Below are 23,669 nucleotides of genomic sequence, written 5' to 3'. Positions count from 1 at the left end.
CCTCTCCACAATGGCCAAGACCAGAGAGCTGTGTAAGGACATCAGGGTTAAATTGTAGACCTGCACAAGGCTGGGATGGGCTACAGGACAATAGGCAAGCAGCTTGGTGAGAAGGCAACAACTGTTGACGCAATTATTAGAAAATGAAGAAGTTCAAGATGACAGTCAATCACCCTCAGTCTTGGGCTCCATGTAAGATATCACCTCGTGGGGCATCAATGATCATGAGGAAGGTGAGGGATCAGCCCAGAAATACACGGCAGGACCTGGTCAATGACCTGAAGAGAGCTGGGACCACAGTCTCAAAGAAAACCATTAGTAACACACTACGCCGTCATGGATTAAAATCCCGCAGCGCACGCAAGGTCCCCCTGCTCAAGCCAGCGCATGTCCAGGCCCGTCTGAAGTTTGCCAATGACCATCTGGATGATCCAGAGGAGGAATGGGAGAAGGTCATGTGGTCTGATGAGACAAAAATAGAGCTTTTTGGTCTAAACTCCACTCGCCGTGTTTGGAGGAAGAAGGATGAGTACAACCCCAAGAACACCATCCCAACCGTGAAGCATGGAGGTGGAAACATCATTCTTTGGGACAGGACGACTGCACCGTATTGAGGGGAGGATGGATGGGGCCATGTATCGCAAGATCTTGGCCAACAACCTCCTTCCCTCAGTAAGAGCATTGAAGATGGGTCGTGAATGGGTCTTCCAGCATGACAACGACCCGAAACACACAGACAGGGCAACGAAGGAGTGGCTCCGTAAGAAGCATCTCAAGGTCCTGGAGTGGCCTAGCCAGTCTCCAGACCTGAACCCAATAGAAAATCTTTGGAGGGAGCTGAAAGTCCGTATTGCCCAGCGACAGCCCCAAAACCTGAAGGATCAGGAGAAGGTCTGTATGGAGGAGTGGGCCAAAATCCCTGCTGCAGTGTGTGCAAACCTGGTCAAGAACTACAGGAAACGTATGATCTCTGTAATTGCAAACAAAGGTTTCTGTACCAAATATTAAGTTCTGCTGTTCTGATGTATCAAATACTTATGTAATGCAATAAAATGCAAATTAATTACTTAAAAATCATACAATGTGATTTTCTGGATTTTTGTTTTAGATTCTCACAGTTGAAGTGTACCTATGATAAACATTACAGACCTCTACATGCTTTGTAAGTAGGAAAACCTGCAAAATCTGCAGTGTATCAAATACTTGTTATCCCCACTGTATATAAACCTCTAATAAATACATGGGACGAGACCCGTAATAACAATACACAGGACAGGACCCATAATAACAAGTACACACTAACACGCAAGACGATACAACAGAGCACAGGTACTCACAAGACCAATGGACATGGAACAATAATCAACAAGGACAATGGGGAACAGAGGGCACATGTACACATACTAATCAGGGGGAATGGGAACCAGGTGTGCGTAATGAGACAAGACAGTCCGGGATTGGATGTGATGATCCAGTTCAGTGAAGCCTAGAAGGACGGTGACGTAGACCTCCGGAACTGGTGGAAGGAATGAGCAGCAGTACCGGGGGAATCAGTGACACAGTGTCACAGTGTTTCTTGGTAGTCTTAAACAAATCTACTTTGAAACAAAAGTATACACCTCAGGCACTTGGTTATGGGCTTTAAAAAAGAAGACGTGTACCATGTCAGATATAGAGTTGGAATGTACTCAATTTTGAGTTTGCATCCCAATATTACACTTACTATACATCACAGAAGACTGAAATATAACAAAACAGTTTGACATAGAAACATCTGAATTTCAGCATAAAAATAAATAAATAAAAATATGATGAATTCTGAAATTCTGAAAAATATGAGTAACATTCCACCCGTGAGGCCACTATAGCGTGATTTGGTCATTGGACTGCGGGAAAGCTACTGCATAAATTGGGGTTGGTGGGGACAGTGAACATATATAACACAGAAATGATCATAACATCCATACCATTAACATTCATGACCATTACTATAGATGGAGGTTTTCATTAATAATAAAGAGTTTACATGTAGGGAATAATGAAAAAAAAGACATAAGGCACAAGTTGTTTTGTGTAGCCACAAATGCTACCAGGTCATTCAACTCACCTGTTGCATAAAATCTGACTTATGGACAAAAATCAACAAAGCAAACTTGAGAAAGGTATTACACAGTCATTCATATCTGAAGGGAAATTCTTATCGATGATGACACTGTCGCTCAACCCTCCTATGGCTGTACACAATCACACTGAAAACACAGCACAACTTCAGAGTATGGTGAAACAATAGCTGAGGATAATTGTCTGGCACAGAGAAGTTCTCTCTTTAGTTTAATGACACTTGATGGCCCCAAAAAGAGGATCTTAGGTGGAGGAGCTTTGAGACGGGCCCAACGAAACCCCTGCCTTTCTCAAATCTGCAGCAAGGTGCCAGGAAGGTGCAAAAATAAATTTGAATCAAGGTACCGACATAATAGTTTGGGGGAATGGTAGAACATTGGAAGTGAAGGAGAATAATAATAAAGTTTGGAGGGCTGGGGGCAGGAAAGTAATAGGGTGGAGGGCTGGGGGCTGATAGGGTGGCAGATAGGGTGGAGGGCTGGGGGAGTGAGAGGGTGGAGGGCTGGGTAAAGGGGAGTGATAGGGTGGAGGGCTGGGGGCAGGAGAGTGAGAGGGTGGAGGGCTGGGTAAAGGAGAGTGATAGGGTGGAGGGCTGGGGGCAGGAGAGTGAGAGGGTGGAGGGCTGGGTAAAGGGAGAGTGATAGGGTGGAGGGCTGGGGGCAGGAGAGTGAGAGGGTGGAGGGCTGGGTAAAAGGAGAGAGTGATAGGGTGGAGGGCTGGGGGCAGGAGAGTGATAGGGTGGAGGGCTGGGTAGGGTGGAGGGCTGGGGAGGAGAGTGATAGGGTGGAGGGCTGGGGAAAGGAGAGTGATAGGGTGGAGGGCTGGGGACAGGAGAGTGATAGGGTGGAGGGCTGGGGTGATAAGGGTGGAGAGTGATAGGGTGGAGGGCTGGGTAAAAGGAGAGTGATAGGGTGGAGGGCTGAGGGGTAAAGGAGAGTGATAGGGTGGAGGGCTGGGGGTAAGGAGAGTGATAGGGTGGAGGGCTGGGGCAGGAGAGTGATAGGGTGGAGGGCTGGGGGCAGGAGAGTGATAGGGTGGAGGGCTGGGGGCAGGAGAGTGATAGGGTGGAGGGCTGGAAGGGCTGGGGGCAGGAGAGTGATAGGGTGGAGGGCTGGGGGCAGGAGAGTGATAGGGTGGAGGGCTGGGGGCAGGAGAGTGATAGGGTGGAGGGCTGGAGGGGGGGCAGGAGAGTGATAGGGTGGAGGGCTGGGGCAGGAGAGTGATAGGGTGGAGGGCTGGGGGCAGGAGAGTGATAGGGTGGGCTGGGGGCAGGAGAGTGGGGGCAGGAGAGTGAGGGTGGAGGGCTGGGGGCAGGAGAGTGATAGGGTGGAGGGCTGGGGGCAGGAGAGTGATAGGGTGGAGGGCTGAGAGTGAGGGTGAGGGTAAAGGAGAGTGATAGGGTGGAGGGCTGGGGGCAGGAGAGTGATAGGGTGGAGGGCTGGGTAAAGGAGAGTGATAGGGTGGAGGGCTGGGTAAAGGAGAGTGATAGGGTGGAGGGCTGGGCAGGAGAGTGATAGGGTGGAGGGCTGGGTAAGGAGAGTGATAGGGTGGAGGGCTGGGGGCTGGGTATAGGAGAGTGATAGGGTGGAGGGCTGGGTAAAGGAGAGTGATAGGGTGGAGGGCTGGGTAAAGGAGAGTGATAGGGTGGAGGGCTGGGTAAAGGAGAGTGATAGGGTGGAGGGCTGGGTAAAGGAGGAGTGATAGGGTGGAGGGCTGGGTAAAGGAGAGTGATAGGGTGGAGGGCTGGGGGCAGGAGAGTGATAGGGTGGAGGGCTGGGGGCAGGAGAGTGATAGGGTGGAGGGCTGGGGGCAGGAGAGTGATAGGGTGGAGGGCTGGGGGCAGGAGAGTGATAGGGTGGAGGGCTGGGGGCAGGAGAGTGATAGGGTGGAGGGCTGGGGGCAGGAGAGTGATAGGGTGGAGGGCTGGGGGCAGGAGAGTGATAGGGTGGAGGGCTGGGGGCAGGAGAGTGATAGGGTGGAGGGCTGGGGGCAGGGTGGAGGGGAGAGTGATAGGGTGGAGGGCTGGGGGCAGGAGAGTGATAGGGGTGGAGGCTGGGGGCAGGAGAGTGATAGGGTGGAGGGCTGGGCAGGAGAGTGAGAGTGGAGGGCTAGGGTGGAGGGCTGGGGGCTGGGTAAAGGAGAGTGATAGGGTGGAGGGCTGGGGGCAGGAGAGTGATAGGGTGGAGGGCTGGGGCAGGAGAGTGATAGGGTGGAGGGCTGGGGGTGATAGGGTGGAGGAGAGTGATAGGGTGGAGGGCTGGGGCAGGAGAGTGATAGGGTGGAGGGCTGGGGGCAGGAGAGTGATAGGGTGGAGGGCTGGGGGCAGGGAGTGAGTGATAGGGTGGAGGGCTGGGGGCAGGAGAGTGATAGGGTGGAGGGCTGGGGGCAGGAGAGTGATAGGGTGGAGGGCTGGGGAGGGCTGGGGGCTAGGAGAGTGATAGGGTGGAGGGCTGGGGGCAGGAGAGTGATAGGGTGGAGGGCTGGGGGCAGGAGAGTGATAGGGTGGAGGGCTGGGGGCAGGAGAGTGATAGGGTGGAGGGCTGGGGCTGGGTAAAGGAGAGTGAGAGTGATAGGGTGGAGGGCTGGGGCAGGAGAGTGATAGGGTGGAGGGCTGGGGGCAGGAGAGTGATAGGGTGGAGGGCTGGGGGCAGGAGAGTGATAGGGTGGAGGGCTGGGGGCAGGAGAGTAGGGTGGAGGGTGGAGGGGAGTGATAGGGTGGAGGGCTGGGTAAAGGATAGGGTAAAGGAGAGAGTGATAGGGTGGAGGGCTGGGTAAAGGAGAGTGATAGGGTGGAGGGCTGGGGGCAGGAGAGTGATAGGGTGGAGGGCTGGGTAAAGGAGAGTGATAGGGTGGAGGGCTGGGGCAGGAGAGTGAGGGTAGGGTGGAGGGCTGGAAAGGAGAGTGATAGGGTGGAGGGCTGGGGGCTGGGGGGCAGGAGAGTGATAGGGTGGAGGGCTGGGGGCAGGAGAGTGATAGGGTGGAGGGGGCTGGGTAAAGGAGAGTGATAGGGTGGAGGGCTGGGGGCAGGAGAGTGATAGGGTGGGGGCAGGAGAGTGATAGGGTGGAGGGCTGGGGGCAGGAGAGTGATAAAGGGTGGAGGGCTGGGTAAAGGAGAGTGATAGGGTGGAGGGCAGGAGAGTGATAGGGTGGAGGGCTGGGGGCAGGAGAGTGATAGGGTGGAGGGCTGGGGGCAGGAGAGTGATAGGGTGGAGGGCTGGGTAAAGGAGAGTGATAGGGTGGAGGGGGGCAGGAGAGTGATAGGGTGGAGGGCTGGGGGCAGGAGAGTGATAGGGTGGAGGGCTGGGGGCAGGAGAGTGATAGGGTGGAGGGCTGGGGGCAGGAGAGTGATAGGGTGGAGGGCTGGGGGCAGGAGAGTGATAGGGTGGAGGGCTGGGTAAAGGAGAGTGATAGGGTGGAGGGTGGGGCTGGGCAGGAGAGTGATAGGGTGGAGGGCTGGGGCTGGGTAGTGATAAGGAGAGTGATAGGGTGGAGGGCTGGGGGCAGGAGAGTGATAGGGTGGAGGTGGAGGGCTGGGGCAGGAGAGTGATAGGGTGGAGGGCTGGGTAAAGGAGAGTGATAGGGTGGAGGGCTGGGTAAAGGAGAGTGATAGGGTGGAGGGCTGGGTAAGGAGAGTGATAGGGTGGAGGGCTGGGTAAGGAGAGTGATAGGGTGGAGGGCTGGTGGAGGGCAGGAGGATAGGTGGAGGGCTGGGGCAGGAGAGTGATAGGGGAGAGTGATAGGGTGGATAGGTGGAGGGCTGGGGGGCAGGAGAGTGATAGGGTGGAGGGCTGGGGGCAGGAGAGTGATAGGGTGGAGGGCTGGGTAAAGGAGAGTGATAGGGTGGAGGGCTGGGTAAAGGAGAGTGATAGGGTGGAGGGCTGGGGGCAGGAGAGTGATAAAGGGTGGAGGGCTGGGGGCAGGAGAGTGATAGGGTGGAGGGCTGGGGGCAGGAGAGTGATAGGGTGGAGGGCTGGGGGCAGGAGAGTGATAGGGTGGAGGGCTGGGGGCAGGAGAGTGATAGGGTGGAGGGCTGGGGGCAGGAGAGTGATAGGGTGGAGGGCTTAGGGCTGGGGGCAGGGAGAGGGTGGAGGGCTGGGGGCAGGAGAGTGAGGGTGGAGGGCTGGGTAAAGGAGAGTGATAGGGTGGAGGGCTGGGTAAAGGAGAGTGATAGGGTGGAGGGCTGGGGGCAGGAGAGTGATAGGGTGGAGGGATAGGGTGGAGGGCTGGGTAAAGGAGAGTGATAGGGTGGAGGGCTGGGGGAGTGATAGGGTGGAGGAGAGTGATAGGGTGGAGGGCTGGGTAAAGGAGAGTGATAGGGTGGAGGGCTGGGGCAGGAGAGTGATAGGGTGGAGTGGGGCAGGATAGGGTGGAGGGCTGGGTAAAGGAGAGTGAGGGTAGGGCTGGGTGGAGAGTGCTGTGGGGGCAGGAGAGTGTGGGTGGAGGGTGGAGGGCTGGGTAAAGGAGAGTGATAGGGTGGAGGGCTGGGTAAAGGAGAGTGATAGGGTGGAGGGCTGGGTAAGGTGGAGGAGAGTGAGGGTGGAGGGTGGAGGGCTGGGTAGGGGTGGAAGGAGAGTGATAGGGTGGAGGGCTGGGGGCAGGAGAGTGATAGGGTGGAGGGCTGGGGCAGGAGAGTGATAGGGTGGAGGGCTGGGGGCAGGAGAGTGATAGGGTGGAGGGCTGGGGGCAGGAGAGTGATAGGGTGGAGGGCTGGGCTGGGGGCAAGGAGAGTGATAGGGTGGAGGGCTGGGGGCAGGAGAGTGATAGGGTGGAGGGCTGGGTAAAGGAGAGTGATAGGGTGGAGGGCTGGGTAAAGGAGAGTGATAGGGTGGAGGGCTGGGGGCAGGAGAGTGATAGGGTGGAGGGCTGGTGTAGGGTGGAAGGAGAGTGATAGGGTGGAGGGCTGGGGGCAGGAGAGTGATAGGGTGGAGGGCTGGGTAAAGGAGAGTGATAGGGTGGAGGGCTGGGGGCAGGAGAGTGATAGGGTGGAGGGTGGGGAGGGCTAGGGTGGAGGGCTGGGGGCAGGAGAGTGATAGGGTGGAGGGCTGGGGGCAGGAGAGTGATAGGGTGGAGGGCTGGGGGCAGGAGAGTGATAGGGTGGAGGGCTGGAGGGCAGGAGAGTGATAGGGTGGAGGGCTGGGGGCAGGAGAGTGATAGGGTGGAGGGCTGGGGGCAGGAGAGTGATAGGGTGGTGGGGGCAGGGTGGAGAGTGATAGGGTGGAGGGCTGGGGGCAGGGAGAGTGATAGGTGGAGGGGCTGGGGGCAGGAGAGTGATAGGGTGGAGGGCTGGGGGCAGGAGAGTGATAGGGTGGAGGGCTGGGGGCAGGAGAGTGATAGGGTGGAGGGCTGGGGGCAGGAGAGTGATAGGGTGGAGGGCTGGGGGCAGGGAGAGTGATAGGGTGGAGGGCTGGTGGCAGGAGAGTGATAGGGTGGAGGGGGCAGGAGAGTGATAGGGTGGAGGGCTGGGGGCAGGAGAGTGATAGGGTGGAGCGCTGGGTAAAGGAGAGTGATAGGGTGGAGGGCTGGGGGCAGGAGAGTGATAGGGTGGAGGGCTGGGGCAGGAGAGTGATAGGGTGGAGGGCTGGGTGGGGGCAGGAGAGTGAAGGAGAGTGATAGGGTGGAGGGCTGGGGGCAGAGTGAGAGTGAAAGGGTGGAGGGCTGGGGGCAGGAGAGTGATAGGGTGGAGAGGGCTGGGGGCAGGAGAGTGATAGGGTGGAGGGCTGGGGGCAGGAGAGTGATAGGGCTGGGTGGAGGGCTGGGGGCAGGAGAGTGATAGGGTGGAGGGCTGGGGCAGGAGAGTGATAGGGTGGAGGGCTGGGTAAAGGAGAGTGATAGGGTGGAGGGATGGGGCAGGAGAGTGATAGGGTGGAGGGCTGGGGGCAGGAGAGTGATAGGGTGGAGGGCTGGGGGCAGGAGAGTGGTAGGGTGGAGGGCTGGGGGCAGGAGAGTGATAGGGTGCAGGGCTGGGTAAAGGAGAGTGAAAGTGTGGAGGGCTGGGGGCAGGAGAGTGATAGGGTGGAGCGCTGGGGGCAGGAGAGTGATAGGGTGGAGGGCTGGGTAAAGGAGAGTGATAGGGTGGAGGGCTGGGTAAAGGAGAGTGATAGGGTGGAGGGCTGGGTAAAGGAGAGTGATAGGGTGGAGGGCTGGGTAAAGGAGAGTGATAGGGTGGAGGGCTGGGTAAAGGAGAGTGATAGGGTGGAGGTCTGGGTAAAGGAGAGTGATAGCAATGAGGATGTACCACTCTCTGTCCTCCCCTGTCCAATCAGGATGTACCACTCTCTGTCCTCCCCCTGTCCAATCAGGATGTACCACTCTGTCCTCCCCTGTCCAATCAGGATGTACCACTCTCTGTCCTCCCCCTGTCCTGTCAGAAGCTAAAGGAATGGCATGGTGGTGGGTGGCAGATGGCAACAAGCTGACCTTTAATGGCAGAGACACTTCATTAGTGATTGTGAGATGTGAGCAGATCAGGCGTTAACTGAGAGAGGTGTTGCTTGACAAGCTTTCAGCTGAGAGGAAATGTGTGCCACGCAGCCAGGCATAATGCAGAGAGACACTGAAACAGAGGGACAAGGAGAGAGGAGAGGAAGAGAGATAGAGAGACAAAGCGAGAGAGAGAGGAGCGACCTGAAGAGAGACAGAGTAAGTCACAGTGATACCAGCAGGGATACCTTATTCTGAACCAATTATTCTGCCGCTGAGGGTTGTGCTCTGCCCAGACAGGGCCAGTGAAGGGAAATCATTCAGAGGGCTCCAGGCTGTAGAGAAGCATGGGGACAGGACCCGAGACCTGGGAAAGAACGGATCGCAAACAACTACCTGAGTGACATGGAACTCACAGAGATACGACACTTTGGGTTGAAGGTTAAAATAGCAGGAGCACCTAACGCTCTATAGAGCTTTAAGATCCAATGCGGCCGTTTTTATCTCAATATCAAACCATTTCTGGGTAACAAAGTACCTGACTGTGATTATTTCAATTAAAATAGTCAAAAAGGAACGAAGAGCCATTTCTCAAGCTGAGTGGTCTTAGTGGGGAGGGGAAAACTGAAAACTAGCTGCTATTGCTCTATTAACTCATTTATCACCAGGCTAGCCAAAATGCCGTCCCGCCAAAACAGGCTGAAATTTCAGGCAATCTTTTCAAACAGCTCTTTCACTGAAAGGGAATAATCAAGATTTGTACCATTTCACAGTAATGTTCCAACCTCATAGTTTGAAATATATATAAAATAATAAATGAAATATATATAAAACACAGGAAATCATGTTTTTGACTGCACTGAGCCTTTAACAGTTCATACAGAAGAGGGAGAGATTGCACGCATGCGTGCGTCAGCGTGCAGGCACGTGTCTTTGCTGAGTGTGTGCACATGTGCTTGTCTGCCTGCCCCAGGCTCCCGTGGGTTCACCCAGGATTCTCTCTTTAACCATGCTCACCACCTGTGACAAATGCAGCATGATGTTGTGCTGTGAGTCTGTGAGACTGAGGACGAGCTAATGAAGTCAATGTGCTTCTCTCTCTGGGCTCAAGGCCAAGTCAATTCTAATAGGCTGTGTGAAGAGAGTGAGAGAGAGGGAAGAAATTGTCTATAAAACACCTCATATACAGTACAGTAGCATCATCTGACATCCATCACAGTATGCTTAGTATTCTTCCCAGCCACATGTCTTCTCCACAAGGAACACTATATACAGTAATCCTGGCAAGTTTACATGTGCAAATGTGTGTTATGTTTTTCAACTGCAGCCACTTCATACAGTTATATGTATTTTTATGTGTATTTTCTTTTATAACATCAATCCATCACCAAGGCAACAGTATACTTGACTGACCATCGTCAATACACAATCCTTGATCTATATCTTAAATCTTTGTTTTACATAATGGATCTTTTTGAAGAAATAGCATCAAACACTCTGTCTGTAATTTTCCTCCGAAAAGAATGTTTGACAAAGAATACGCTTTTTTATGTGTTCCGTGGCAATTCCCTTTCCTTTTGTGGGCGTTGTGCGTTAACTTCTCTAAAGCATGGCTCAGTGAAAGTGAAATGAAACATGCCCCATCTATGAGTCGGTGTATACACAGTGATCAATGTGCTGGGTAACAAAACACCCCTAGTGGAAGAGGTAGGTCCTTCAGATATGTATAAGCCTAACAGATGGAAGGGTCATGTGCTGCATCATGACCCGTTAATGGCTTTATAATGATGCCCTCTTCCAGACCGAGGGAACGCTTCTGATGGAGAAAAAGCACAACTGCATGAAAAGGTGGCGCAGCGGTCTAAGGCACTGCATCTCAGTCCAAGAGGCATCACTACAGTCCCTGGTATGAATCCAGGTTGTATCACATCCGGCGCAATTGGCTCAGCGTCGGCCGGGGTAGGCCGTCATTGTAAATAAGAATTTGTTCTTAACTGACTTGTTAATTATAAAATGTTATTTCATGTAAACATGTCCCACTTCAGGTTTATGGTAATGTGTTAAAGTAGTAAATGTTCATTTGAATTATAATTTGAAAAAGCCAGCTGAATGCTTTGGGGTACTGAATAAAACATGTATAGAACAAGTATTTCATCTTCAGCTCTCTGGAAGATATTTTGATACAAATAGGATGCATTGTACATTAAGTAGTACATAATCAGTAAACAAAGCACAAAACATACAAAGTCATAAACTATAGTCAGTCTCTACAAAACACTGAATCATTTTCTGTACAAATATATATTAAGTGCACAAAAACCTGGAAAATAGTTCACCTTCATAATTTGTTTACAATCCCAATGTGTTCCTTTACAATAGGAAAGTAGCAATACATTTTTTGTCATGCTTCTTGCTGCATTTGCATTCAGTCTGAGGAAAATAATTAATGTACAGTATATTGGCAGTGTATTGCTATTGGGTGCCATAGAACGTATATAAAACCTTAAGTGGGCAAACTGACGTTTCTCTGGAAGTCATTTCTGTGTACAAAATGAGTGTTGAAATGAAAATGGAGGGTAAGTGGGGTGATCTGCCGTTGTAAACTGATAACAGAGTGAGTACAGCTCAAAAGGCATTCACATTCCCAGCTCCCCTCCTCTCCTTTCTCACCAGACGTTGTGCTGGAAGGCATTCTAGAACCTAATTAACTCCTCTGACATGCTATGAATTCTCATCTCCCTCCCTGACTCGGATGACTAAGAGATAGACTGATTGAAAAATCCCATTTAGGTTTCAATCTCCAAATTAGACATGGCAAACAATATCTTGCCGCTAATGCTCACTGATTATCAGTCTCATTTTACACAAGGTTGGTGAAAAAAATGGCCTTCATTTATCCCAGCAACAGGCGATTATTACCAGCCAAACCCTTACCCTCCTCATTCACACACAAAAAAAATCTATTGACAGTACAAACATTGCACAACATCAATGAGGTTAAAAACAGAGGGAAATTAGATTTGCTACATCTTGAGAATATGGGTAGAAAAGAAAGTGGTTCTTCATAGTCTGATCTATAGCTACATCTGATCAACCCTAGTGAGTTAACCTCCTGGGGTAATAGTATTGATTGCTTACTCAGAGCTCAGGGTTGTACTGCAGATGCTGTCACACTAGGCCAGGCCTGTAGAAAAACACTACTTGTGAAAAAGGCATGATGCTGCCTACTTCTTCTGCACAATGTCCATCAGTCCTGTCATCCAGCCCTGTCAAGCTGTCAAGAGCTCGCTCCCTCTCTCTCCCTCTCTCTCTCTCCCTCTCTCTCTCCCTCCCTCTCTCTCTCTCCCTCTCTCTCCCTCTCTCTCTCTCTCTCTCCCCCCTCTCTCTCTCTCTCTCCCTCTCTCTCTCTCTCTCTCTCCCTCTCTCCCTCTCCCTCTCTCTCCCTCTCTCACTCTCTCTCTCTCCCCCTCTCTCTCTCTATCCCTCTCTTGCCCTCTCTCTCCCTCTCCCTCTCTCTCTCCCTCTCTCTCTCTCTCTCTCTCTCTCTCTCTCTCTCTCTCTCTCTCCCTCTCTCCCTCTCCATCTCCATCTCACAGAAAATCGATCATCCGTCAGAGTTCTGTCAAACGTTGAAAGTGTTGGAACAAAGTGTCAGCAGTGGAACAAAGTGCCAGCCCAGTGGTGGTTTGCCTTTTCTCAAAACAATAAAAAGAATCTCCAACTGTTCTTCCGTGAGTCCAAGAGTATGATTATTGTATTGATTATAGTCAGCACCATGATGATGAGCAAGACAGACCCAATATTGTACCTGATTGTTCACTGACTTGGTACCAGCGTAGCCTAGTGGTTAGAGCGTTGGACTAGAAACCGGAATGGTTGCAAGTTCAAACCCCCGAGCTGACAAGGTACAAATCTGTCATTCTGCCCCTGACCAGGCAGTTAACCCACTGTTCATAGGCCATCATTGAAAATAAGAATTTGTTCTTAACTGACTTGCCTGGTTAAATAAAGGTAGAAAATAAATAAATGTAGTATTCCATAGAAGAAGCAGAGATCAATCACTGTAACAGCTCTTGTAAATCAGTGGTAAAAGTCCTCTTCGGTAGGTACAGCTCTGAACAACAACAGCCACTTCTTTATTCAGCCCTGAGCGTCCACCAGAGACCAGTCAGTCAGATGGTTGAGCGGTTGATGGCTGTACAGCCATGCTGAATTACTGACGATGGCACTCTATTTTCACATTGTTGGTGGAAGTCTGTATAAATAAACGTGTGAAATTCACTGGGATATTAGTAGAAAGCAACGGGAGAAGACCGACAGACTCGTACAAACTGAAAAGAAAAGAAAAACACCCACACAATAAGGTAGGAGGGACATGGGTAAACACAGCCAATCACACAGATCGGTAGTCCTGTTCAGACACACAATAACAGAAATTAGAGCTCTGAGCTGACCTTAGGTATAGATGGGATTGTCAGAACAGCACAGTCTCTGGCTCGGGCTCTGAGTAGCGGCTGGTCTCATGGTGATGACCCTGGAATTGGACGGACTCTTTGAGGCCTTTCCTGGAATGGTGCATGCTGGGAGTAGACTTCGGTAGACTCACTGAGGAGAACAGGCCTAAAGCAGGAGAAGATTGGATAGGGATTAGAAAGATCCTTATATAATCTAAAGCGGGGGTGTCAATCAAACCAATTGAAGAATTTCTGAAGAACCTTTGGTTAAAAAACAAAACTAAGTGTCTTCACTGTGTCCAGCCCGCTAACAGTAACTAAAACTAAAGTTAGACAGTCAGGAACATTTAAAAAGTCCCAAAAGAGTGGACATATTTAATGTGGATCTTGACAGGAAGGCAAGACAACCAATTTGCTGTGTGGCCTTGGTGAAGACCGAATGTGGCCCTTAGGGCAAAATGAGATTGACACGCCTGTTCTTAAGCAACAGAGCTAGTGTTATTAAACTCAGTTCTGAACATCTTTCATTCACAGACAGTGGCATGCCAGTCTAAAAAGGAACATTATAGCTCTCTCACTTGTGCCTTCAAGGTCTTGATCTCCTGGCTGAATGGACACATTAGTTGAGTCCCACTCATAAGTCTTATCCACTGAGGCCTTTCTCCAGAAGAAGCACACACACAAGTGGAAAGTTTGTGATGGCTGACATTGGAGGGCATTTTATTTAATTGTCTATTAATTGTGTTGCATCTTACTCAATGTGAAAGGGACAATGTAGACAGAGAGTAATATAGATATTAAATAAAAGAAGACTCAAGCACTCACCCTTTCAATGCCTCCATGTCCTGTAGGTGTGTCTCCTCTGTGTTCCCCTGTATCTCCTCGATGGTCTCAGGAGAGCTGGTGAGGGTTGGGGACAGGCAGATGGACAGGATTGGGAGGCTCCAGACTCCCCCTGCCACTGCTCTGGCTGGCATAGCTACTGTAGCTCCCCCCTGAGTCTGGAACTCCCAGATGATACCTCCCAATCTCCACCTCCATTTCATGTGCCCCATACCTCTCCTCTCCTTCCTCCTCCTCTTCTACCACCTCCTCCTGCTTCTCCTCCTCCTGGGACGGCTGAGAGGTGTGAAGGGGTGCGGGCCAGCTGTAACCTCTGAGCAGGGAGGGAGCTGTAGCTCTGCCTCTACAGTCTGATGGTCTGGGGTGCTCCCTGTGGTCCCTGGGGAGAGAGGCATTCTTCCTGGCCTCCATGCGCTGCACAGACCTCAGGGCCTCCTGGTAGGTGATGGGCCACCTGGAGGCGTCTGGGAAGATGGAGGCCTCTTTGCAAGGGTTGTGGGGGGTGGATGGGGCCCGAAGGCACTGGAGGAGGGGTTGGGGGGGCGGCTGCTGTCTCTCCAGCACCAGTTTTCTTACATTTGAGATGTGCACATTACCCTTGTATGCTTCATAAAGCTGCTGTGGGGCCATGCTGGGAGGCTGGAGGTCCTGGGGGGGAGGAGGGGGAGGTGGGCAGGCAGTGGGGGCCTCTGTGTGGTTGGTCTCAGGAGCTGAGGTGAATTCCGGTTCCCAGAACACCGTGTCTGGTCGGAAGGAGAAAGGAGAGGAACAGTTCTCATGGCTGAGAGAGTCGATCCAGGCGTCAGGCGTCAGGAAGATACCTTGGGATTGTCTCCTGGAATCTAGACTGTGGCTGCGCTGGTGGTGGCGGTCGTCCCCGTTCTGAGAGCCTCCTAGACTGAGGGCCTTCCTGAGAACAGGCCTGGGAGGCTGAATGGTAGTTGGGCTTCTGCCCCGAGGTGATCTCCTGTGCCACTTCTCCCGCTCCTCTCTAGGTACTGGGCTCTTTTTGCGGTCCAATGGATGGCCTCTGCGGTCTGTTTTTGTGGTTTGCGGTCCTCTGTGGTCTTTCTCTGCCAATAGGCTCTGGAGCATTATGGGATTTGTAGGTGGATCAACTGAGCCTTCTGGTTCATCCACACTCATCTCTATATAGTCTGAGAGATCCAACACTGTGTGTTGAGATGGCTTTTCAAATGGCTGTGACCTTGCTAACGCCACTTTCCATACACCATGCACTTTGTTGACAGAGACATCTGGCTTAGACTTGTGTGAAATTCTGCCATTGGAATGGCATTGATTGCTCTTGCTGTTCCATTCATGTGACTCTGAGTCATCTCCCTTCCACTCTGTTGACATGTGAGTAGTATCACAAAGCCCTGTGTGTGTCTTGAAACTCGCAGCTTCTTTCCCTTTTTGCCTCTCTAGTGGCTGGTGACTCCCCCTCCTTTTAGAGTGACCCTCTGCTCTCTTAGCCCTGAGGTGGTGTTGTGTGACAGGTGACAGAGAGGACATTGAGTGACTGGAGGGTCACAGTGGAGGGTCACTGTCCTCTCAGAGGTGGTGTGAAGGGCTGCGACCAGGCTGGTGGCTGAGGTGAGAGGGTTGGCCTCCCAGTGAAAATAAGATGGGGACAAGGGCCTTTTGGCCATCCTAGAGCTCCCCCAGTTGGCCTGGGGATAACAGTGATGGGGGTGATTTTGTAGGGAGGTGCTTTCCTGACGTTTCCATATGGGATCACATTTTTCTGTCTCTCTCCAACTCTCCTCATCTATGCCTGGTCTCTTGGTCTTCCCATCTAAAGTAGCGTTCCTCTCCAGTGTGTACTTCCGTAGCTTGCTCTCCAGCTCCTCCCTCTCCCGGGCCAGCTTCAGACACCTGCTCAGGTTGCCGGTCTCCCTCTCATGCTCCATCTGTAGCATCAGGGTGCTGGCGATGGCAGGCTGGACGGCCCGCTTTAGTGACAGGTTTCCTTGTTTGCTCTCCTCCAGGCTTGGCTGAGGGTACATGTCTGAGTTACTGTCCGAGTAGAGACTACTCTCGCCTGGATGTCCAGCACAACTGTCTTTCTTCCCATCCAGGTAGAATCGTCCATGGAGGGAAAGGTGTTTGGCCATGGCCCGGACCATGGTCGTGGGGTTGGGGTTAGATCCACCACAGGGGGGAAAGTCCACTGAGAGGACCAATGGCGGGTCCCTCCTCACACAGGGGGACACTGACCGCTGGACCTCAGTGGATTGTTGGAAGTCTTTCCTCAGGGACCTTATGTTGTGGGAAATGTGGACAGAGGCCTGGTCATAGGGCTGCATCATGAAGAGACCATCAGGGCCTCTGAAGATGAACTCTAGAGAGGAAGTGGGAGAAGAGCCTGTCCTGGGGAGGTGGTGGTGGGGAGCATAGTGAGGAGGTGGTGGGGGGCAGGAGAGCAGCTGCTGGCACTGGTCATGGTATTCACTGCGGATGGGTCTGTTGAAAGAGGAGTGGTCCGACTGAGAGGAGGAGCAGGAGGTGGAGCCAGGATAGTGGGAGCGGGACTGGAGGAGTTTCTGCGTCAGCACACTGTCTGGACTGGTAGCAACTGACCCACTACAAGAGAGAGAGAACAGGGAATATTCATCAGGTCGAAGGGCCACTTTACCGAGTCATCCCCAACCATGTCTTGAGATGTTTTGTCTTAAGCAAGGTTGGAGAGTAACAGATTACATGAAACCCGTTGCATGTAACAGTTTAACAAAAGATTGTAACTGTAATCTGTTACGTTACCAGCAAAAATAGATCATAGATCACAGATACTTTTGAAAAACTAGATGATTACTTCTAGGGTTACTTTAAAATCAGAAAGGATATTTGCGACAACAAATCTTTGACACTTCTCTGTTTTCTCAATGACATTCCAATCAGCATTGAAAAAAGGCCCAAGTTCAAGTTTGTTCCACCTGAGCCAGTCTGACCACAAGTCAGAGACCACTATGATGACACACCAAAAGTGTTTGATGGATCGCGGGAAAAGAGCAGGAATAGGCTTTTGTAGGCTACAGTCCAAGCTATCTCTTCCAATGGTGCGACTGCTGTCGGCATCCACAGTTTATCCAACTTTAGTAAACGCTTGGAGGTAAGGATGACAGCAGTGGTGTAGCCTACGGGTGATATACAGATATCACTAATTATTGATATCTACATAGCGCATTGATGTGAATCACACTGCTGCTCTCTCATTTAGTTATTTGTGCCTTACGGATTGTGGTTGTTGTGGATGGTTGTTCACAAATGTAGATGTGTATTTTAACCCATTAATGGTTGAATTGAAGAAGTTTAAGCTGCCTATCAATGATTGTTTTTGCAACCTGTGAACAGCCAGTGAAAGACGTGCTCATGCAACAACTGCATACTGCAGATCTCAGCCTATGGATTATTATCTGACTCATCTGGTCATGCTGGTCATCTATGAATGTTTGAACATCTTGAAGAACAATCTGGCCTTAATTGCCATGCACTCTTATAAACTCCACCAGGCACAGCCAGAAGAGGACTGGCCACCCCTCATAGCCTGGTTCCTCTCTAGGTTTCTAATCTCCACCCAGCACAGCCAGAAGAGGACTGGCCACCCCTCATAGCCTGGTTCCTCTCTAGGTTTCTAATCTCCACCCGGCACAGCCAGAAGAGGACTGGCCACCCCTCATAGCCTGGTTCCTCTCTAGGTTTCTAATCTCCACCAGGCACAGCCAGAAGAGGACTGGCCACCCCTCATAGCCTGGTTCCTCTCTAGGTTTCTAATCTCCACCCGGCACAGCCAGAAGAGGACTGGCCACCCCTCATAGCCTGGTTCCTCTCTAGGTTTCTAATCTCCATCCGGCACAGCCAGAAGAGGACTGGCCACCCCTCATAGCCTGGTTCCTCTCTAGGTTTCTAATCTCCACCCGGCACAGCCAGAAGAGGACTGGCCACCCCTCAGAGCCTGGTTCCTCTCTAGGTTTCTAATCTCCACCCAGCACAGCCAGAAGAGGACTGGCCACCCCTCAGAGCCTGGTTCCTCTCTAGGTTTCTAATCTCCACCAGGCACAGCCAGAAGAGGACTGGCCACCCCTCATAGCCTGGTTCCTCTCTAGGTTTCTAATCTCCACCCGGCACAGCCAGAAGAGGACTGGCCACCCCTCATAGCCTGGTTCCTCTCTAGGTTTCTAATCTCCACCCGGCACAGCCAGAAGAGGACTGGCCACCCCTCATAGCCTGGTTCCTCTCTAGGTTTCTAATCTCCACCCGGCACAGCCAGAAGAGGACTGGCCACCCCTCATAGCCTGGTTCCTCTCTAGGTTTCTAATCTCCACCCAGCACAGACAGAAGAGGACTGGCCACCCCTCAGAGCCTGGTTCCTCTCTAGGTTTCTTCCTAGGTTCCTGCCTTTCTAGGTAGTTCTTACTAGCCACCATTCTTCTACATCTGCATTGCTTGCTGTTTGAGGTTTTATGCTGGGTTTCTGTATAAGCACTTTGTGACATCTGCTGATGTAAAAAGGGCTTTATATATACATTTGATTGATTGAATTTGATTATGAAATCAAAGTTTGAGGGAGTTCCTAACTTGTAAACTCCTCCTTTGTATTTTGCTACATACTGTCAAAAACAAGTGGGGCTTTTATTGCTCAATCTAATTCTAATCTAATTCGTGCTGATTCAAAAAGAATAGGTCTATAGGTCTAACGGACACATGCTCAAATTCACACACTTTTGATCGTCTTAAAGGGGCAACCTGTAGTTGCTTCATCCATGTTTTGCATTTATATATTAATGGCATGTACCAATTTATTTTTGAAGAATATAACTTATAAATGCATCATGAGTTTAGTTCAACTGTCACATTCCACGAGAACCCAAAATATGAGCTTGTTTTTGTCTAATGTTTGTAACCATTGTAAATGTAAACAAACACTCTATAGCCTTAAAACGTGGTTAAAACCAGAAGTGTTATATAACATGGATGGTCAGTCCTTGCATCCATAGCTCTGTCTATTAATCTGAGAGTGGTTACATTTCTCCAGGCCCTTCCCTCAATTTTTTACCAAACAGAGGCGGGGTAGCCATTTTGTTGTTGTTTCAACTGTGGATTCGCCCTTTAACCAGTTGCAAATGATTAAAGTGTCAAAGTGTCACCAACAAAAATGTAAACAATAGGGCTATAGCAAATTCAGCATATTGCATTCATTTTTCACATGCAAATAGCACTTTTCGGTAATGCTCAAAGCATACCATTCCAGGAAGATCAGTATTTATTTTCAATTTGAAATAATGAGCCCAATCAGTCCTCCATGGCAACAAAATCAGAGTAGGCTAATAAGCCTGTACTTTTGGGGTTATGCTGAGGTAAAACAATTTGGCTAATCTAAACTTTCATATTTCTAAGTCCTATTTTTGAAGATCAAGGGTTATTAAATGAATTGGAATGACTGAAAATCTGACAGACTTTGGTTTTTAATGTAAAGATATAACCTAATAATCGTATTAATATCTGTATTAGAAAGCAATGGGTTAGAAGAAACCTACATAACCAGCTATGTCAATTCGAACTTTGATTTATCCTGCAATAGATGTCGTTCAATTTCTAATATATATTTTTGTCTTCTTCTAATGCCTCTTAAGGGGAAAGTAATATAAAAGTAACTGAAAGTAATCAGATTATGTTACTGAGTTTGGGTAACAATTTTGGACAGGTATCAAGTAACTAACGGATTACATTTAGGAGGTAACCTACCCAACCCAATGTCTTTGGAAAAATGAAAATGTGTCTACAGACGCGTCTTGAAGACGTCTTAAGATGTTTAGAAAATGACATTAAGACAAAGGCGATGGCTGGGTATGATACTTTAAAATCTTCTGAAAGTCAGAAAAAAACTAATCTTAAGTAAAACAAAGTGGCAATGAGAAGGAAAACAATTAATATTAAGGGGCACTTACGTTGAGGGGTGGCTTTTATAGATGGCAGGAGGGAGATCTGAAAGGGCAGGGAGGGAAAGATGATCATTCACAATGACACAGTCACCATGGAAAGGAAATCATTGAGAAAACAAAATCAAGCCCAATAATACGAGCCCATTCAAAGCAGACAAGAATGGCTGGAGGCACAGCAATTGGCCATCCCTCAAAGTTAATTACCGGCACAATAATCAGCCACGTTATTGAGAAATGACCCTAATTAACCGCAATGTAAACGACGTGAATATATTTGACAACTAAAGCGTGATGGAGTTGACAAGCATGGCTTCATGTCCATGCTCTGAACTATGATTTATCAAAGAGTATTGGAGGACCTCTATCTGCTGTATTGTGGTGCTCATAGTGCATGTAATTAGTTGATAATGTTTCACCATCTTTCCTCTTCCTGCGTCGCTGGTCCCTCTTGTGACTGATGATACACACTGTCCCCAGGACCAGGATGAGGGCCAAACACAGGAAGGCAACGCCTCCCATCACTCCAGCCAATAACGGCTTGGGTACAAACTCCAGGAGGCGGGAACTGGCCGGGTACATATCCATCCCTGTGGCATGACCACAACATCAGCATCCATAACACAGAGATTTACCACAACCAAATGGTAACAATGCATTCATTCCCTTACAGTAGATACACTAGGGCAGTTCCCCCAATATACTGCATGACAGAATAGAAGCCTGATGTCTACCTCTGTTATATTGGTCTTCAATATGTCCCATGATGAAATATTAATATCATGTTAAAAAATCCAGACAATGGTCTAATTCTAACAAAATGATTAGCTGCAATATTTCAGACTCCTACTAGACCAGTATTCTCCAGAGGGCTGTTCTAATTATGTGGTGCCAGTGGAACAGAGAGGAGAGAGGCTGCCTGCCTAACTTTCCCTGGCTCCAAAGCCTGAAACACTAACCCATGTTGGAGACGTTAACTGATGGACTGGGCTCGCTCAGCAACACCCCTCGCCGGGACAGCAGCCGCAGCTCGTACACAGAGTCCTAGACACACACACACACACAAACACACACGGAGGATGGAGGGGTAGGGGGATGAAACCACACTTTGTCAACATGGGATAGCGCCTGGAATGCTAATCAGGATCATCTGAATTCAGATTTAGGGAAGAGAAGGAGAGGGACAAAGGAGGCAGACAGAGAGGGGAGGAAGGATATATACTGAACAAAAATACCAAAACACACGTGCAACAATGTTCAAGATTTTACTGAGCTACAGTTCATATAAGGAAATCAGTCAATTTAAATAAATCAATTAAGCACTAATCTATGGATTTCACATGACTGGGAATGCAGATATGCATCGGTTGGTCACAGATACCTGGAAAAAAAAGGTAGGGGTGTGGATCAGAAAACCAGTCAGTATCCGGTGTGACCACCATCATGCAGCACAACACATCTCCTTCGCATAGAGTGGATCAGGCTGTTGATTGTGGCCTGTGGAATGTTGTCGCACTCCTCTTCAATGGCTGTGCGAAGTTGCTGGATATTGGCGGGAACTGGAACACGCTGTCGTACACGTCGATCCAGAGCATCCCAAACAGCGCTAATGGTTGACATGTCTGGTAAGTACGCAGGCCATGGAAGAACTGGGACATTTTCAGCTTCCATGCTGAAACATGAGGTGACGGCAGAGGATGACTGGCACGACAATGGGCCTCAGGATCTCGTCACGGTATCTCTGTGCATTCAAACTGCCATCAATAAAATGCGATTGTGTTTGTGGTCCATAGCTTATGCCTTCCCATTCCATAACCCCAGCGCCACCATGGGGTACTCTGTTCACAATGATGACATCATCAAACTGCTCACCCACACAACACCATACACATTGTCTGCAGTTGTGAGGCCGATTGGACGTACTGGCAAATTCTCTAAAACAACGTTGGAGGCGGCTTGTGGTAGAGAAATGAACATTCAATTATCTGGCAACAGCTCTGGTAGACATTCCTGCAGTCAGCATGCCAATTGCATGCTCCCTCAAAACTTGAGACATCTGTAGAATTGTGTTGTGTGTCAAAACTCCACATTTTAGAGGGGCCTTTTACTGTCCCCAGACCCCAGGTGTACCTGTGAAATGATCATGCTGTTTAGTATGCCACACCTGTCAGGTGGAAGGATTATCTTGGCAAACGAGAAATGCTTACTAACTAGGATGTAAACAAATTTGTGTCCAAAACGGTTCTTCAGCTGTCACCATAGGAGAACACTTTTCGGTTCCAGGTAGAACCCTTTTGGGTTCCATGTTGAACCCTCTGTGGAAAGGGTTCTTCATGGATCCCAAAAGGGTTCTACCTGGGCCCAAAAATGTTCTACCTGGAACTAAAAATGGTTCTTTAAAGGTTTCTCCTATGAGGGCAGCCAAAGAACCATTTTAGGTTCTAGATAGCACCTTTAACACCAGTTTTAAGGTCTCTGCACTGGCTGCCTGTGAATACGTTTTAAGATTATTCTATTGGTTTTTAAATCAATCCACGATTGTACACCACAATAAATGTCAGACATGCTTTTAAGTTATGTACCCAGTAGGTCCCTCAGGTCCTCTGACACTGGCCTTTTAACAATCCCAAAGCCTAGGACCAAGAGGCATGGAGAGGCAGCCTTTTAACTATCCCAAAGCCTAGGACCAAGAGGCATAGAGAGACAGCCTTTTAACTATCACAAAGCCCAGGACCAAGAGGCATGGAGAGGCAGCCTTTTAACAATCCCAAAGCCTAGGACCAAGAGGCATGGAGAGGCAGCCTTTTAACTATCCCAAAGCCTAGGACCAAGAGGCATGGAGAGACAGCCTTTTAACTATCCCAAAGCCTGGGACCAAGAGGCATGGAGAGACAGCCATTTAACTATACCAAAGCCTAGGACCAAGAGGCATGGAGAGACAGCCTTTTAACTATCCCAAAGCCTAGGACCAAGAGGCATGGTGAGGCAGCCTTTTAACTATCCTAAAGCCTAGGACCAAGAGGCATGGAGAGACAGCCTTTTAACTATCCCAAAGCCTAGGACCAAGAGGCATAGAGAGACAGTCTTTTAACTATCCCAAAGCCTTGGACCAGGAGGCATGGAGAGGCAGCCTTTTAACTATCCCAAAGCCTAGGACCAAGAGGCATGGAGAGACAGCCTTTTAACAATCCCAAAGCCTAAGACCAAGAGGCATAGAGAGACAGCCTTTTAACAATCCCAAAGCCTAGGACCAAGAGACATGGAGAGACAGCCTTTTAACTATCCCAAAGCCTAGGACCAAGAGGCATGGAGAGGCAGCCTTTTAACAATCCCAAAGCCTAGGACCAAGAGGCATGGAGAGACAGCCTTTTAACTATCCCAAAGCCTAGGTCCAAGTGGCATGGAGAGACAGCCTTTTAACTATCCCAAAGCCTAGGACCAAGAGACATGGAGAGACAGCCTTTTAACTATCACAAAGCCTAGGACCAAGAGGCATGGAGAGACAGCCTTTTAACTATCACAAAGCTTAGGACCAAGAGGCATGGAGAGACAGCCTTTTAACTATCACAAAGCCTAGGACCAAGAGGCATGGAGAGACAGCCTTTTAACTATCACAAAGCCTTTTAACTATCCCAAAGCCTAGGACCAAGAGGCATGGAGAGACAGCCTTTTAACTATCCCAAAGCCTAGGACCAAGAGGCATGGAGAGACAGCCTTTTAACTATCCCAAAGCCTAGGACCAAGAGGCATGGAGAGACAGCCTTTTAACTATCCCAAAGCCTAGGACCAAGAGGCATGGAGAGACAGCCTTTTAACTATCCCAAAGCCTAGGACCAAGAGGCATGGAGAGACAGCCTTTTAACTTTAACAAGAGGCATCCCAAAGCCTAGGA

The 23,669-nt window shown here is 49.9% G+C and overlaps 2 protein-coding genes across 3 annotated transcripts in view; both read right to left on the bottom strand.

Annotated features, from left to right (window-relative positions):
* Window positions 1–12,085: 12,085 nt before the first annotated feature.
* On the bottom strand, window positions 12,086–15,197 carry LOC115146918 (uncharacterized). Of its 2 annotated transcripts, none has more exons than XM_065015191.1 (3): window positions 13,821–15,197; window positions 12,996–13,161; window positions 12,086–12,872 (listed from the first exon to the last, which is right to left on the bottom strand). In XM_065015191.1, the coding sequence occupies exon 1, from the start codon at window positions 15,195–15,197 to the stop codon at window positions 13,887–13,889; it is 1,311 nt and encodes a 436-aa protein (XP_064871263.1). In that variant the 3' UTR covers window positions 12,086–12,872; window positions 12,996–13,161; window positions 13,821–13,886. The 2 variants fall into 2 exon arrangements, with proteins under 2 accessions (XP_064871263.1, XP_064871264.1); XM_065015192.1 differs by having other exon boundaries at window positions 12,086–12,796.
* A 49-nt stretch (window positions 15,198–15,246) lies between these two features.
* LOC115146919 (protein turtle homolog A-like) overlaps window positions 15,247–23,669 on the bottom strand; it is a gene marked incomplete at its 5' end in the record, with an annotated part of 41,720 nt that continues 33,297 nt past the window's right edge. The window contains 4 exons of the mRNA XM_065015193.1: window positions 15,247–16,424; window positions 19,787–19,823; window positions 20,197–20,367; window positions 20,737–20,821. Coding sequence (XP_064871265.1) covers window positions 15,263–16,424; window positions 19,787–19,823; window positions 20,197–20,367; window positions 20,737–20,821 — 1,455 coding nt within the window. The remainder of the gene's footprint in view (window positions 16,425–19,786; window positions 19,824–20,196; window positions 20,368–20,736; window positions 20,822–23,669) is intronic.

The sequence above is a fragment of the Oncorhynchus nerka genome, unplaced genomic scaffold, assembly GCF_034236695.1.
Source record: "Oncorhynchus nerka isolate Pitt River unplaced genomic scaffold, Oner_Uvic_2.0 unplaced_scaffold_1634, whole genome shotgun sequence".
Lineage (NCBI taxonomy): Eukaryota > Metazoa > Chordata > Actinopteri > Salmoniformes > Salmonidae > Oncorhynchus > Oncorhynchus nerka.
The sequence above is the reverse complement of the archived record's forward strand: the minus strand, read 5'-3'. Positions and strand labels throughout refer to the sequence as shown.

Excerpts from the sequence above, each read along its gene's own strand:
- LOC115146918 (XM_065015191.1), bottom strand. The coding sequence starts at position 15,197 with ATGTCAACAGAGTGGAAGGGAGATGACTCAGAGTCACATGAATGGAAC.